At 39.7% G+C, this 17,305-nt stretch overlaps 1 protein-coding gene across 4 annotated transcripts; it reads left to right on the top strand.

Annotated features, from left to right (window-relative positions):
• Positions 1-1,781: 1,781 nt before the first annotated feature.
• LOC131336180 (U-box domain-containing protein 4-like) lies at positions 1,782-12,000 on the top strand. Of its 4 annotated transcripts, none has more exons than XM_058371920.1 (6): positions 1,782-1,969; positions 3,789-3,953; positions 6,345-6,625; positions 8,622-8,735; positions 8,999-11,011; positions 11,593-12,000. In XM_058371920.1, exons 3-6 carry the CDS (start codon positions 6,350-6,352, stop codon positions 11,653-11,655), a joined length of 2,466 nt encoding a protein of 821 aa, XP_058227903.1. In that variant the 5' UTR covers positions 1,782-1,969; positions 3,789-3,953; positions 6,345-6,349; the 3' UTR covers positions 11,656-12,000. The 4 variants fall into 4 exon arrangements, with proteins under 4 accessions (XP_058227903.1, XP_058227900.1, XP_058227902.1 ...); XM_058371917.1 differs by having other exon boundaries at positions 1,820-1,969; positions 8,987-11,011; XM_058371919.1 differs by lacking the exon at positions 3,789-3,953 and having other exon boundaries at positions 1,852-1,969; positions 8,987-11,011.
• Positions 12,001-17,305: the final 5,305 nt, after the last annotated feature.

The raw sequence follows: 17,305 nt of genomic DNA, 5'->3' as shown, positions 1-17,305 counted from the left end.
TTTATTCCCTCCACCATTACCATCTAGTGGTAGGTATAATTTGATGCTATCGACTTTTTCTCATGTATGTATTTGGAAATAGAGTATAAAATTATTCGCACCTTCAACCGCATCAAATCCCGTAAAAAAAAAGGAACGAAACAGCATAAAAAGCCCTACGAAACACCGGATTTTTTTTGCCTATCTAGCCAAGATCCACAGCGGATGTCGTAGAAGCTCTGGTTCACTTTTTATTGGATGGCTCAGCAGATATAACTACTGCCCATGAGTAGGTACCAGTGTAAAGCTAGCGAGATATTTTGATAAAAAAATTATTTAGCACATTTGGGTATTTTAGTTTTGGTAATAGGTAGAGAGAGAAATAGGGTAATGATTGGAGAGAGAGGTAATGAGTGGAGAGAGATAGAGAGAGAAATGGAATTAATAATTGAAAAAATAGGGTAATGATTGAAGAAATATATAAGGTAATAATTGAAAAATAAAATTAAAACAAAGTAAATATGCTAAACGAACATGACCTATGTCACTCTCCTTCCCCCCCTCCCCCCTTTTTTTGATGTATATTGTATTTGGAAATAGAGTATAAAAGGTGATTTTGGTATAATAAAAAAAAGAAAAAGAAAAGACACTTCCCTTTCTTTTTTCTTGTGTAGGCTTGCCAAACAAGATAGGTAAGAAAATGTTAGAAACCATACTCCATTTTTTTGTTTTGTCACCTGGATGAGGAATCAATGAACAGAAAGTCTGGTTCCCGAAGGAGGGATCCCGGATTCTCGATGGCGCGCCGGGCCCATTCCGGCCCCCAGACGGCTGATCCGAGCCGTCCAAAAATTGTAAAAAAATAAACCGAGTAGGCAATTGCGAGAATCAACGGCATCCAACGTGCGTAGGTGGCCGATCCAAACACTCCATTTTTGTGTGTAATTCTTTTTGAAAGGCCCATTCAATTTTTTTTTATAGAATTTGTGGACAGCTCGAATCAGCCGTTCGGTGACTGGAGTGGGCCCGGCGCGTCATCGGAAATCCGGTCGGGATCCCTCCCGTCAGAAACTGTAGCACCTCTCATCAATGAATCATAATCCTCATTTCTCACCTAACCATCCAGAGGGGCAGAATTTTTTTTGAAGTTCTTTTGTTATTTTGTTCTCATGGCGAACAGGTTCGTCACGTTGCCACAACATTGTTCTGTGGAAGCAGGAGGGCTGTCACAGTTTGGCCCGATTTTCTTGGCGTCCAGTTTGTGAAGCTGGGTTTTGTAAATACTCTGCAAAACCAGGAACTTTTTGCTATTAATTAATCAAAGTCTCGTTCCAGTCAGTAGTCCTTGGATCCACTATGAGAAAGTCAGAGAGGATGTCAAAAAGGAAAAGTTACAACGACCTCTAAAAGAATCACCCGTATGCGGATACAAAAAAAAAAAAAACCCATATCGAACGTATGTCGCGACATGATTGAAACACATTTGTCCCAAAAAATTTCTCTCAAATTCATACTTGTGGTTAAGTCTTTTTTTTGAATGCAAACAAAATTTTTTTTTTGGTTCATGTCCATCCTTACATCTAATTAGGCTAATTTTGTGAGCTCGACAAACTCGGCATGGAAGATGCTGTCAAAATGGGCCCATATCATGATCACAATAGGTCTCCAATCTCAATTTATGGATCTTTGGTTTTTGGCTCCCACTCTTATTAATTTTGCTTTTACAAATTTTAGTACTCCAGTTTGGGGCTGCTTTCTTAAAAGACGGTGTCACCCTTCCAGCTGGACCTAGAAATACTAACTAGGTAATTTCCGAGGACAGTCACCAGTCTAAAATCAATTGTGAAGATGACCAATGACTTGAGACCATGACGAAACAAAAAGTAGACTCTCTTTATCAAAGAACAAGAAAGTGGGAGATTTCAGCTGTATTAAAGGGGGCAAAAATAACTTCCATGACTCCATTAGCTGCTCTCTTCGCTCCTTTTTGGTAATCAATCTCTCTCTCTCTCTCTCTCTCTCTCTCTCTCTTTTCTTTGTTTTATCAGTCTAGGTTTTCATTTGCCGATTATGATTTTCAAGTCTCGTGCTTTGTGATTGATCATCATCTTCTCAAACGTTCCAATTTATGGATTGCCAAACTAAGACTGTGCATAGGAAAATTGACGGATTTGAATTTTTGAATCGACTGAATTCAGTTGACCAGATTGTGCGTGCCTGCAACTTTGCGTATTTTGCTGCTTATTTGGGGCTCGATTATCGGGCAAATTTATTCAGGTTAAGTTGGTCTATTATCTGGCTGAAACTTGGAAGTTTAAAAAGATACCGGTAGTGACCTGTGTTCGGAAGAAAGTGAAATAAGAAAGATAATAAATCAGCTGAAAGAGGGAAGGTTTCTCCCATAGCTGTTTCTCTAGGTTTATTGTGGTGGTGTTATTAGAGAGTTGAAAAGACTAGTGCCTTGATCAGGCTTTTGGGGATTACCTAATGCATTCAACCGAGGCAATGCGAGTTCGAACTTCAAACCGCTTGTGTTAGTAGTCCTCGTGAGCTAGACGCCATGTGTGAGGGAACCCTCGGTCAACTCATGCCTTAGTGAGGTTGCGGGGATGGGAATGTCCCTTTGCTGGGACAACAGCTATCTTGCAAGAGCACCTCCCAGTCCCTGCTTAATATTTCACAGCGGTTAGGAATTCCTATGATCATGCAACTCATGGCCGAAGGGGGTCACTACGTTGGTTGTCCTTTCCTAACCGTTTTAATGAGCAAAATAAAAAAATAAAAAAAATTGAGGCAATATTTTATCAGTTCCTTCCTACTTCGCTTTCAACCTGACATATGCTTAGGATTCTAAAATGGCACTATGCTGTAGCGTCATTGCTTAAGTTCAATCATCCTACTCGAACGTTATAAATCTATATGCATAGATTGAAGATTATAAAAGTTCTCTTTCCTAGGCATTTCTAAATAGTGATAACACAGAAAGGAGTGAGAAATCTATGTCCGTATATGGTTGTTTATATGATTGCCACAGACTGTGTGATCGCAACTCCTATAAAATAAGTGAAGGGCAAGTACAACTTATCGGTTATGGAAATAGAAACAATCAAATTTCGTTGAATTTTACTTAACAAAAAGAAACTAAATAAATCAAAATAATGAGAGGAAGCAATCAAAATAATTGTACACAAATTAAATGAGGCAATCAGCCCGACACCTGGACCCCAAGAGAATGAGTTAAACATGAGGATGGTTAATGGTGCAAGCATTGCTGGACATGCCACTGCTAAGCTGCGATCATTGTTGTTTGGAGTCTTTCTTTTGTGCATCTATGTATAGTGGCAGGTTTGCAATCATTAAGGGTACCTGCAGATTGGAATAAAATAAATAAATTATTTGAGTCAAGGACAATTGCAAAAGTGAAATTTCTGTCTAATGGAGAAAAGAATGCTAGAGTGTTGGACACTTGGACTTTTCTATAGGCTTCTCTGTTGGAAACTCTTATTTGTGTAGGCATTTTTTGTAGAACAATGCCATTATCCATTCTTATACCAACATTGTTGCCATTTATGTCTTCCACATGTGAATAATTGATCTGCATGTTTATGGTTTTTGGAAACTCTTATCGATTTATATATTATGCCTCGATCAGCATTTCTTGAAGCCTTAAAATGTTTCCGTCTCTCGTTTGTTTTTGATATCTTCTTTGCATGAGTCTGCTCTCGAAGTAATTTCTGTCATTTCAGCAATTCAGGTGGCTTCACAATTTGTATATTGTTTAGATATCAATGTATTTCTTTCTTTTACAGGGTGCAACATCTAGAAGATTTGATTCTAGTCTCCGAACATGAGTTTAATCTCTTGAAAATCTGAGATCTGGTTTCTTCTTGAAAGAGTTTTCTCCTATTTAGGGTTTAATCTAGTTTGTCAAGGATCAGCAATGTCATAAAGAGTGGACGTGAATAAAATTGCAGGTTAGTGATGACGTTTCTCGCTCTCTTTTTGTTTGTTTGGTGACCTGGTTATGACTTGTGTCAGTACTTCGATGGTTATATGTTAAATATCTGTGTTTCTTTTCAGTGTAATACATTTTATAACTCTTTATGGGGATGACTTATGGAGCACTGACACACCTAGGACAAGCGACACTCCGAGGACATGCAAAATACGTATGAACATGCCACGTATGAATTCAATTTTTTTTTAATGGTGGGACATGCTTTGGGGGGGGGGGGGGGGGGGGGGTTTGTAAGTTTGAAAGTTTTTCTGCATGTAAAAGTTTATAAGTTCAAAAGTATTGGGCTAAAAGTGTAATATAAAATGCATGTATATGTATATAGGCATACACCATCAGTGGATGACACATTCTATAGGAGCCCTCGCCATAGTTGTCAAAGGCGCGCCTAGGTGCACCCCCAGCACCTTGCGTCACCGCAGGCGAGGTGACTTGAACAAGGTGCAGTCAAGGTGCAAAAAAGCAACAAGGCGAGAAAAGCGACGAGGTTCAAAAAAGCGCGCTCCTTTCAAAATTGACCAAAAAAACACGTTTCTCTCTTTTCATATGTATATGTAAACTACATAATACATATACTCATATAGTCCTATATATAACACAACTTGTTTGTTCAATTATTTTCAAGCGTAATTATTTTCAGAAATAATTTAATTGAAATATTAGTATATACTATTTTTCCTATGGTTTTTGCATAGCTGCGCCTTGCTTCAAAAAGGCGCGCGCCTCGCCTTGCGCCTCTTCCCTCAGGCCCAATAGGACTTTGCGCCTCAGTGCGGCTTTCGCCCTTGACAACTATGGCCCTCACTTAAAATATCTAGTGGTTATAATCTACGTTTGCATAAGTATAACCAATGACATAAAGATTTTGTGCCCCCGCCGTATCCGTGTCCCCATTTTTTAAGAATTTTCATGTCACGCTACTGATTAAATTTTTATGCTTAAGTTTTCTGTAACATGCATGTTTGATATTCTAATTCCATAAGTTCCTTACCTTCTTAGATATTAAGCTCGAGGTCCCATATTTAACTACTACTTTGCATTTGATTCTAGTCTTCATAAATCATCACATTATTTTTCCGTTAAAAAAAATCTTCTCATTACTATGGCTTATTAAATTGTTAACCATCAACTCATCTAAAAGCTTAAGTTGTTAGAGAGAGGGGTAACTTTATTACTCATACCTTCAACACGCCCCCTCACGTGTAGCCATACTCTCCTCCATAAGCGGGCTAAACATGTGTAAATATTTTAATATTAGGTAGGCGGAGAGGTTCGAACACAAGATCTATTGCGTGCTCTGATACCATATTAGATAACCATTAACTCATCTAAAAGCTTAAGCTGTTAGAGAGGGGTAAGCTTAGTACTTATACGTTCAACATGGCTAAATTACCATGACTTCACTTTATTTTGCCGTGGTGGGGGGGGGGGGGGGGGGGGGGGGGGGGGGGGGGGGTGTGGAATTTTATGTTCGTGAAGAAAATATTGTGTTGAATAAATATAGATGGATTTACAAGAAGTGGGGTGATAGGTCAGTAATTGCCTAATGCAACCAGTCATCTTATCTCCTCTCTTTAATAAGTTGAGACCACCATTGTGGAACCCCAATGTTGACCAGACTACTGCCTTATCTTTTGAGAAAAAAACTCATCAAGGGAAACAAAACACCTTAAAGGTGGCGAATCCTACATACCACTTCTATTTAATGTTAGAGCAGGGTAAATCTCCGGCTTGGTCTTTTTTGCCATGTGCCAAGCATCTCATCGAGTCCCCATGCATCAATTTCAACGGGACTCGACATTCACGACTGACCCCGTCAGCTTTACTTTCTATGGTTTTTTGGTGTTAGTAACGCATACACGTCATTCATGATCATAGCATGTGCAGCTTCAGTTTGAAGCTACAGAGAAGAATGACTTTCCTTGGTCAATCATTTGTATGACTACATTTATGCCGTTGTGGGGTCTGTTAAAGATTCCAAAATCCTTGTTATTTTCATTTTCACGAGAGATGGAACTTTAACTTTCATTTTTAGCATAAACCTGTTGATGAAAATACTAAACAGCTTGGGCAATGAGGCCCAATGTGTGCTGCTGTAGTTACGTCATTTTGTATGCCGTAAGGTTCATTTAAATATATCTCCGTCAATTAATGGGCTTCTTTTGCCACATATTCAGTGCAAGTATGGGAACTTTTCTCTTAGCTTTGCTTCTGGTAGATTTTCCATCTTGTCTGTTCCTCCTATTTGCAATTTCATTGTCTTATTTATGTTGGTGGCTTAAAGTTTTTCCTTCATCCACATGACTGAAAACTGATAATTATTTAGTAATCTGTTTTGTCCTTGACACAGGCTTGATGGAGATATCATTAACAAATGTAGTTCTCAACAGCATCTCTTCTTTCTTTGATTTATCGTCTCATGACAACATAACTCATGAGCCAGCTCTGAAATATTACCGAAAAGTTGAAGAGATATTGAAGTTGTTAAAACCAGTGCTTGATGCTGTTTTTGATGCTGGCATAGCATCTGAAGAACTGCTCCAAAAAGCATTTGCAGAGCTGGGTCATTCTGTCAGTGAGCTAAAGGAACTATTTGGAAACTTGCATCCATTGACGAGTAAAATCTATTTTGTATGATTCAATCTTTCTACAGGCATTTTAAGTTTCTGAATTCTCTAGAAAACAGATCTATCTTACTACATGACCTAATTAATCGAAAATACCGGAACTGAGCTTGTTGTGTGACTGTGTCAACTGTCAAGTGTCAACATTCTCTTGCGTAGAAGATTTACAATTTTGATCAATCCTTGATTTCTTATTCCATTCATTCAAGGTAGAGATTGGAATTTTTGTTACATCTATGGAGTGGTGAATGTTTTATTAGATTTTAATGCTTATTTTTGTGTGTTTGTGCTCTCTCTCTCTCTCTCTCTCTCTCTCTCTCTCTCTCTCTCTCTCTCTCTCTCTCTGTTATTTTCACTGTGCGTGGCCGTGGTATTTGTTCTGTTCTCAGTTTCCCAAGTTTGACTGATACAGATACTCTTTTAATTTGGTCCTTATTCTAGAATCTGTAGTCATTTCTTCTACTGCCTTCTTGTTCTGGCAGTTGCCTAATCTAGGATCAGCACCGTCTTGTTCTGGCAGTAACTTCACTTATGTGTCGTATGATTGTCATCCAGGCAGTTTCACTTTTGTGCTTTATGTTTGTTTTCCTGCCATCCTTTCTCGTGCGTTAGTAGCCTCTCTTTTTTTTCTTTATCCTTTTTTGGCTCTAAGTCAACTGAAAAGTTGGTTTTAAAGTGGTCAATTTGTAGAAGTTTTAGTTGGCAGAGTCCATAGTGTCGATAGAGTTGAGAGATTGGTGGTGATGTGAGATCTTTGGAAATAAAAGTGTGGAAAATGGTTTTGCTCTTGTGGCAAAGTCATAGATGCTACTGAAGAGATTATGGAGGGATTGCAAGGTGTAGATTTTTTGGGTGGTTGTAGACTTCCAGTGATGTTCAGTTGAAGTTGGTAGAATATAAGGTTCCAACATTGTGATGGTATCTCTAAGTTGCCAAAAGCTGTGGCCCACCAAATTGGATGGTGGGGCACATTCATGATAATTGTGTTAGCACTGACTGTAAGGATGGTTTTGAAAGTAGAAAGCCGTGATGGTGGCGATGGAAGGTCAATTAATTTAGTTGGTGCCTTGGTGCATTTGTGACGGTTAAAGAAGTGTTTCTCTTCTCTTGCTTTGTTGTTTGGATTATAGGGTGTTACTTACAAAGGAGGTGGTGGTAGTGGGGTGGTGCTGGAAGTTGGCATTATAGATATTGGGAGAAGCGTTGAGTTGATTTGTACATCATCAAAGGGAAGACAGGAGACAGTGGTGGACCTCGTGTGAGTAGTGCCATTACAAGTTTCAAGGTGGTTTTGATGTGGCGGTGATGACCGTGGTAGTATCGATGTTTTCCTGATTTCAGCATTTTCGTGTGGTTGTTCTCTCCTTATTTTATTCTTTCAATTGGGGCTTGTAGGTTGCATGGACATTGTTCCAGTTTAGGATTGTTGCTTGTTCATGGGTTTGTACCCTTTTATGCATGAACTTTGTTCCTGGATTGACAGTGTAAATCTTATGCTATAAGAGGGGTAATATCTATTGGGTGTAATGTAAACACATTCCAATTCATCCTCTTAAAGTTGCTTTGATGCTTTCCAGGCCCAGTTTTGAACCTTATGGTTTCTTTCCATCTGGTCCCACTGAGTATACCGGAAAAAATTCCTTCCAACTGGTACAGCGGTTTCTCTCAAGAGAATGTAAAACTTAGTGGGTAAACTTGGAATATATCGGTATTGGTGATTTTGACCTGATACTGCCCCCCCTTGTCCATGAGATCCCTCTTGCATTCTGAACTCCTCTTTCCCACTTGAAAACTAAAGAGTTGGTTTTGGTTTTGGTTTTGGTTTGAACGTGACGTATGACACTGACAGTGTCTGTGGATTATCATGATATGTTTTGGTGGTTGTTCCTAGAGGACAACCTATAATTGGATGCACACAAAATGTTGAAGTGGTTTTTCACTTTAGAGTTGCTTTTGTGCTGAAAACTCATTTTCAACCCAATCATGTTTTGGAAAATCTCTAGGTTGTGCAAGTTGAAACATTGATATCAAAGATTCAGGCTTCTGTTGTCGGAATTTTCGAGTGGCTGAAATCTTTTGATGGTCTCCCTCTTGAATTGGATGCATCATCTCTTGAGGTAAAGTTATTGTCTTGTTTTATGTTATTGTTATCTTCTTGAGCTAGTTTGTATTTAACATGCCTAATGTCTTCTCTCGTTTGAAGCCTATTAGGTATACTGTTCCATAGACGAAAACCAATCATAGAACATGCTAACGTTTCAAATTCCGGGTCTTAACTAATTTAAAGCTAGCTTGACTTCTTTTATGAAAGTTCGATGCGGTATACTGTTACTGGACGTGCTGAATTGCTTGACACGACTGCTTGCAGCTTTGTATACAGAAAATCAAACAAATTGGTCTGGAGCAAACATCAGCTATTATCAGTCAAGCCATTAGCGAGCAAGTGGATGGCTCTGGACCCAGCTCAGAGAGTTTGGCAAAATTTGAAGATCATCTGAGCTTAAGGTCAAACCAGGAGCTACTGATAGAAGCTGTGGCCCTTGAAAAGTTGAAGGAGAATGCGGAGCAAGCTGAAGAGAATAGAGAAGCAGACTATTTTGATCAAATGATTGCTCTTGTTACCCACATGCACGAGGGCCTTGTTAAGGTCAAACAATCTGAGAGCTCTAACCCTATTCCGGCACCTGCTGATTTCTGCTGCCCTCTTTCACTTGAGCTGATGACGGATCCAGTAATTGTGGCTTCAGGACAAACCTATGAGCGAGGTTTTATCAAAAATTGGATTGATCTTGGGCTCACTGTTTGCCCTAAGACACGGCAAACTATGGCCCACACAAATCTTATTCCCAATTACACCGTAAAGGCACTAATTGCGAACTGGTGTGAAACAAATAATGTAAAGCTACCTGACCCCACGAGGGCCATAAACTTTAACCACCCTTCTTCAACTGTGTATGACGAGAAGATAGCCTCGAAGGATGCATATATCCTTCCTCATTCAAGAAGCAGCAAACCTGAGTCAACTCGGGCTAATGGTTCACCTGGAAATAATCTAATTTCATCCGGTGGAGTTCATTGCAAAGGAACTTCTTCATCACATCCTCATACTTCTGCAGAGGGTTCCCTGCCAACCCTGCCTGTTATTGCTGGAAATGGGCATGCTTTTAACTCAGGAGAGCAAAGTGTGGCGTCAAGCCAGGACTCTGTTTCATCTTCAAGAACAGAAGTTTGTAGTGCTGGAGGAGATAATGAGCAGTTAGCTCAATGCCACTATCGAAGTGCCTCAGTCTCCAGCATGCTTTCCGGTGCAAATATCTCACAAGGTATGTTGGATAATGGCAACGAGGTATCGTCACAGGTCACAGCCTACAATAGTGATACTTCTGGAGAGCTAACATCGTTAGAGCAACAAGTTACTACTACTACTACTACTTCTACCTCAACCTCCCCAAAGAGAGAACCAAAGTTTCCTCGGAGATTAGAAACGAGATCTAGAAGCCAAACAATGTGGCGCCGTCCTTCCAATGGGTTTGTTCCGAAGATAGTTTTGTCTTCTGCCATTGAACCAAGGGCGGATCTTTCTGGGGTTGAAGCCCAAGTCAGGAATCTTGTTGAGGACTTAAAGGGAACTTCATTTGAAGTGAAAAGAACTGCCACAGCTGAACTTAGGCTTCTTGCGAAGCATAACACGGATAACCGAATTGTGATCGCTAAATCTGGAGCCATCGACTTGTTGGTTGATCTCCTCCGTTCAACCGACGTTAAGATTCAAGAAGAATCCGTTACTGCCCTCCTCAATTTATCGATTAATGATAACAACAAAACCGCAATTGCCAACGCGAATGCGATTGAACCTCTAATTCATGTCCTAGAGACAGGTACCCCAGAGGCTAAGGAGAACTCAGCTGCTACTCTTTTTAGCCTCTCAGTTATTGAGGATAACAAGATTAGAATTGGAAGGTCTGGGGCGATAAAGCCTCTGGTTGAGTTACTGGGAAATGGGTCACCTAGGGGGAAGAAAGATGCATCCACTGCTTTGTTTAATTTGTCAATATTTCACGAAAACAAGCCTCGGATTGTGGAGGCTGGAGCTGTGAAGTACCTTGTGGAATTGATGGACCCTGCGGCTGGGATGGTTGATAAGGCGGTTGCTGTTTTGGCAAACCTTGCCACTATTCCGGAGGGAAGGACTGCTATTGGTCAAGAGGGAGGGATTCCAGTTCTTGTTGAGGTTGTTGAGTTGGGCTCCACTAGAGGGAAGGAGCATGCGGCTGCTGCTCTTCTTCAGCTTTGCATAACCAGTAACAAATTCTGTAGCGTGGTCCTTAAGGAAGGAGCTGTTCCCCCTTTGGTTGCTTTGTCTCAGACAGGCACCTCACGAGCAAAAGAAAAGGTATGGGTATTCTTTATGTTATGCGGGATCTTTCAAATGTATGACATACACATGCGGACACTCAGGAAATGAGTCAGTGTGTAGGACATGAATCTGACATTTTTAGTTTGGTATTCGTGTAGGAAACATAATCGGTATTCAAGTTAACTACACAACTATTAGCAAAACTCCCATGTCATAAGTAAAACGATATATGTAATGCTGTTAACGCAATTTACCTTGAAAAGCAAAAGCAAAAGAATATATAATTATGATTTCTTTGCAATGTCCTGGTGTCCTTAGGATCAGGAAAAAAGTGTCCTGGTTTCCTTGACATGAGAATTGATGAGTGTGACACTTAGACACACACCCATAAGCAATCCATGTACCCTAATCGATGCATCATGGTGATATACAAACAGAATTTTTATTTTGAATGATGGGTTTCTTAAAAGCAACTGCCTCATCATTCGGATGGGGGATTTTTGAAGAAAACTCTGGTTGGAAATCATTTTCTGAAAGTTTACGTCTTATGCAGCTCCCCTGGTCGTTTATCTAGAAGTCGTCTTTAAACTTATAGATAAGTTTTTGATGAGTTGCAGGCTCAGGCATTACTTAGCTGCTTCAGGAACCAGCGTCAGGGAAATAATGCTGGGCGGGGCTGAACAAAAAAAGACCTTTGGATGTGACCAAAATTTGGTGGTAAGATTCCATGTAGCGTGTAAATCTGATGGTGCAAGTAATGGATATGGAACTTGTATTTATTGAATGGCTCTTAATTCCGGAAGAAATAGAAAACGGAAAACCAAGATATTGATTTATGGAGGGTTGAGTTATTCCTCTCATGATTATATCATATAGTAAATTAATGTGACTCTGAGCATTTTCTTCTCTCTTTTTTCCCCAATACCTGCAAATTTAGTTGTTGAGCCTCTTGTAATTTGATTTCCGGCCACATATTACAGATGAATTATAGTTTTAATATATGAATGTTGAAACTATTTCTTCTTCCTTTACTGTAGCCATGGTTGTTTCTGTTGTGATCAGTGTCAATGTTATTTAATGCAAACCTGTGCTCTAGAGATTCCACTTTTGGATGAAAAAAAGTTACGAGTAATAATAGAATACATATGTAATTACGTACAAAATTTTCTTTATTTTTTGTACGTGTAGGTAGGATTCATGAGAGAGAGAGAGAGAGAGAGAGAGAGGTTGCGGATTGCAAATTTGCAATTAATAAGGGAATAGAGAAGAGAGGAGCTTTTGAGAGTTCGTGCTCAACTTCTAAAACTCACAAACCCACACTCGAGCTCTTAGGACCGGGTGTCAATGAAGATATAAAGCTGCTTTAGAATTTGGCTGAAAAAATAGGTAACGACACCATGCTACTGGGACACGTATGGATGGGATTGGAGATCCAACTCCATGCGGAGCTAGTCAGCGTCAGGCCTATGATAGCTGATCGTGTGCCCCTTTTTTATCCCCAGGAAAAATCAAGATTATATTGAAACAAAACCACTTACATGTGCAGAGGGGCATACCCAAGAACAAAGCAATACAAGCTAAAGCATGCTAAACCACAGGGCAACCACCCTTTTAAGAGCAACAATACAGATCAAACTAGAGAGACTCAAACAACAATCATTGAGAATCATAAACTTTACTACTAATGGACCATTGAGAACACAGGAGCCTATTAGTATCTGACTTCCTAATGTTCCTCCGACTATTACTACATACATCCCTTTCAATTCTGACAATCAAGAGCTCAGGGTTGCCACTTATGTTTGAAAGATTCCGAGCATTTCTCAGTTTTTGGTTCGTGCAGGTGGGTCTGTGCTTGGTTTTGCCAATTTGATGTTGGTGTTGATGTTTGTGGGGTGCGCGGTTTTGGCTTTAGTACTCGCAGCTGGTTGTACAGATTGAGGAGCTCCTCTTTTTGAGGTCACTGTTGTTGCTCAATTTTATCTCACAGCCTCTTAGGATCTTTTTATTGCACTTTTAGTTTGTTGGTGGTAGTTTTTTCCCCTTATTTACGATGTGATGTGAACTCCGGCATATGTATTTTTTTTTTTTTAGGAACCGGCATATGTTTTTGGTATGAATGAAGTTCTCATAGCAGACCACGCAAAAATAACCTAATTGTCAGAAGGTGGTAACCACACTTTTGAGTCATATGATGCAATAAAAAAAAAAACAGCTCATTTGATAGAAAGTCGTGACTACCAATTCAACAACTTACAAACCCGCTCTATTGCTCGAAGCTCATTAGGTAAGCGATTGGAAGGGGCATGAATGTTGTGTTCCTTCCAATCGCTTGCCTAATGAGCGTTGAGCAGTTGCTCCTCTCAAGTGGACTGCAGTTGTACAATAATCCTTCCACAAGGATCTTTGCTTGAGCTGGGGGTTCTCCCTTAAAAAATTTAGGCAGTAATCAAGTTAGATAATTATGAGGTTGGGTTAGGTGTTTTTTGTTCCTCTTGGTTTCCTTCGTTGCTCCTCTCACGAGCTTTTGGTTTTTCTCATTGTTTAAGGACCGAGTCCTTTTGTATCATGGGTTTTTGGTTTAATAAAATTGACTTTTACCGAAAAAGGAAAGGAAAAGAGGTTGGTTCCTCCACCTCCTTCACGAGCGTCAAGCAGTATGGCTAACCTAACCTGGTAAGGCCATGAAAATCGTGGATAGTGCATGGAAAAGTGATTCGAAGACCCCTACAACTTGCGATTGCAACACATACTATAGCACATCGGAGCCGCTTTTAAGGATGTTCCTTTGTGTACGTTGTGTTAAAAAAAAGAAAGAGAGGAGCATGGTGCTTCACAAATATTGTATGGAGGCAATAAAAAGCGCGATGCAGCAGGATCTAGACCGAGTAATATCACGGATCCAATGGAGCTGGTAATGGGATTGCGGGACTCCGGCCACATTGACATGACACTGTAATTCCAGATATTAGGGTTTTACTAGATATCATTTCTCTATCATCTTTTGTAAACAAATTAAATGGGCAGGCCAGTCAAATATGACGTATGTTTGGTAAACGTCATTTCAATTTGATCCTCTTTCCAAAGAAAGTAACCAGCACTGGCCAAGCGAGGAAGCTCCGGCCTTGGCACCTCCACAGACCACCTCCGTTGATAATTTCCTGAAGTTCTTTTTAGAGTGAACGGCTTAACCATAACGTTTTTTTGCTAAGCACTTTAACCATAGCGTTGCCATGACAATTGTTCTATGGAAGCACGCAGGCAGGCAGGCAGTAACAAGTTCAGCCCGATTTTTTTGGGTGTCCAAGAGTTTGTGAACCAGATACTTTTCACTCCTAATTAAATCTACTTCCAGCAACTTGTCTTTGTTTACGACCTCTAATAAGAAAAAGTCGAGAGAGGATGGAAAATTGAAAGATGGAATGAAACTAAGTCTCAATAATTTTTTTTGTTTGTTTGGAGGAAAGTCCTAATCTATACTACTCTCTTTTAAATGTACGAAGGTGTTTCCTCTTTTTCTTTGATGTCAAAAATACCCCTGCTAAAAGGAACAATTACTCCACTACAATCCTACCGGAATACCGAAGGTCGTGTTATAACGGAAGACCGCGTCTGTTGAATGACATGCGCCTCTTCGGGAATCACCACAGCCTTCGAACGTAAAGGTTGCATACGCGACTCTTGGATTAGCAACATTGAGGGAAACAAGGGAGCATTTCTACGGTAACACCGTCTGATGCCAGACGCAATTCACACGCCACAAATAGTTGTTTGTGATTAGGTTCGGTAATTTGATGTGGTTCTTCATCTTGTTATTGCTCTTCCATCTCATCCTAACAACATCGACAGTAGGATAACAATGGCCTCCATCACTCTGTTTCTCATGAACACGAGTTCACATTTGTCATAGCAAATGGGTACAAGCAAGTGCAACGAAGATGTCTCCGTGTGACTCCATTTCTCTTCCTTCGGTTTGGGCGTCATTCTTCATTTTTTTTTTCCAGCGAGAATGAAAATTAGTTTATTATACTTCTTTTGAATTTGAGAATTCAGGCACTTTGTAGAGATTGCACGAAACCTACCAATGATCTGGACGTAATTTTTCAGAAAATATGTGCAAAGTGTCCCCCCCCCCCCGTATGTATGTATATGTTTCGTCCTCCACTCTTTAGGAGTTTTGTTCTTCAGATTACGTTTCATGAACTTACCAATGACCTGGACGTAATTTTTCAGAAAGTATGTGCAAGGTGTTCGACAAATTGCCTGTTAGAGGTGTGAGATTTTTACCATCTCTTAAGGAAATATAATCTGAAGTGACTTTCCCCCTGTATGTATGTATATGTTTCTTCCTCTACTCTTTAGGATTTTTGTTCTTTAGATTATGTTTCATGTCACGCTCAAATGGTTTCGTTAACATTGTGAACAAATCATTCTAAGATTATTCTAATTGTGAGGGGTGGCTAAAACAGTTATCTTGAAACTCCTTCGCCAACCGTCAATCTATGCATAAACTGGTAAAGGAACTTTAATATATTAGTTGTTTCATAGTTTTAATGTCTTGTTCTTGTTCCACACTTGGTCCCCCAAGCATGATGCATAAGCACCGAAACTGAGATCACTGAGGGGTGGATTTTTCCTTATTAATGTATTATTGTTGTCTTCTTCAAAAGTTGAATTAATTAATTCCAAAACTTCATAATCTTTTTAGCTTTGACACGATTTTTCCTGTAATGATCATGTCAAGGTTTGAATGGAAGGACAACTGCTCACAAAATTACATATCGAAGGGCAGAAAACCAGCCACATCTACCAGTTCATAGATTTTCAACACAACGACATCGTTTGGAAAAAAAACAACCAAATGGAGAGACGACGTCTGCTAGGTACTGTTTCTTCCTCCATTTCATTTTCCCCCAGACTTTGTTTGGAAGTTTGGATTCCCCTAAATTAGAAATCAAATGCTATGGACTCTGCATCTCCAACAAATGAGAAGCCATAGCTCAGGCCAATCCCCACTTCCCAACCATTTGGAAGGGGTACACTAAAACAGTCATGGTACCAAGAACAAAAAAAAAAAAAAAACCCTCTGTTTACTCCCAAATAACAAACCGAATATGAAATTACTGTCCATAGAGACAGAGGAGAGGGGGAGGTTCCCTTGGCGACATATTTAGTCGTTTATATTGAGATAGGAACATTCATTTTCTTTAGCCTCTCTTCCTTGTGACCTCATAAAATATTTCTGAGATTAATATGGTTTTGGTTCAATTTTACATTGGACTTGATATGCTGTGTCAATGATCCATTCAAACAAACATCACTATTCTGATTGATTTTGCTATAAATTGGGCAATAGAAGCAGATGAATTTTTTTTTGGAGAGATGGGTTTGTTGGGATAGAAATGAAGTTTGACAAGAGAGGGAGAGAAGGTGGGAACTGGGTCTGTAGTCAGAGAAAGAGATATGGGAATGATTAATTGGGAAAAAAACGAAAAGGGACGTGGTCAATGTAGGGTCGCCGTTTAGTTGGTTTTATTCAAATGACACCATTGGATTTAAAGTTTATATATAGGCTGCAAGACGTGCCTGGTTTTCTACCCTTGGATGAGTTAGTTTGTGTGTTGTCGCTCTTCATCCAAACCTTGACATGATCATTATGGGGAAAATCATGACAGAGGATCCGCAACTGAGGGCCTAAGGGTAGGAGCCTAAGCTGTCCTACCCTTCTGATTGTCAGATGCAACACTTCACCTTCAAAATGGAAACCTATTCTGCCTGGTTTGTTTAGATTTAATGTCGCTGGATCTTCTCCCAGCTAGGTCTTACCGGTGTAGCTGGAATTTTCTGAATTATGAGGTTAAACAAGTTCCTTTCTTCTCACCATTCTTTTATTCTTTGGTTCTTTAAGAAAAAATAATGTGGTTGAGCTATCTCTAAATTGCTACTTGGATTTTTATTACTTTATTCACTTAGGCATATAATTTTCCAGTGCCATGAAGAGATCACTAAAGCGTTTGACCTTCCGGAGGATAGTCAGCATCTGCTGCATTTAAGTTCTGCAAAGCGACGTTTTTGGCTTACAAGTGAGATTAACATTGCAACTGATGAGTTAGCTAAGATGGAACAAGAACAATGTAAGCCGTAAATGGTAACTTGCTATTTTTTTGTCCACTTTTTGAATGTTACAATTGTTGGTTACAGATATCAAGGGGGCGATGTCTCTTTAGCACTATGTTACTATCAAACTTCTGAAACTTCCCTTTTGCTTAATATAAGCCACGTTTTGTTCGTCGACTGTATGGATTTGTACAAATGGTAAAATCCTCACTT

Source organism: Rhododendron vialii, chromosome 8a (genome assembly GCF_030253575.1).
Source record: "Rhododendron vialii isolate Sample 1 chromosome 8a, ASM3025357v1".
Taxonomy (NCBI): Eukaryota; Viridiplantae; Streptophyta; class Magnoliopsida; order Ericales; family Ericaceae; genus Rhododendron; species Rhododendron vialii.
This window is presented reverse-complemented; position numbering and strand designations above follow the sequence as displayed.

What these genes read in the sequence shown, in the direction of transcription:
- LOC131336180 (XM_058371917.1), top strand. Translation starts at nt 6,350, where the DNA reads ATGGAGATATCATTAACAAATGTAGTTCTCAACAGCATCTCTTCTTTC. An exon ending in TGACGAGTAAAATCTATTTT is followed by an intron (nt 6,626 to 8,621) that starts GTATGATTCAAT and finishes GAAAATCTCTAG; the next exon opens with GTTGTGCAAGTTGAAACATT. An exon ending in CCTCACGAGCAAAAGAAAAG is followed by an intron (nt 11,012 to 11,592) that starts GTATGGGTATTC and finishes GATGAGTTGCAG; the next exon opens with GCTCAGGCATTACTTAGCTG.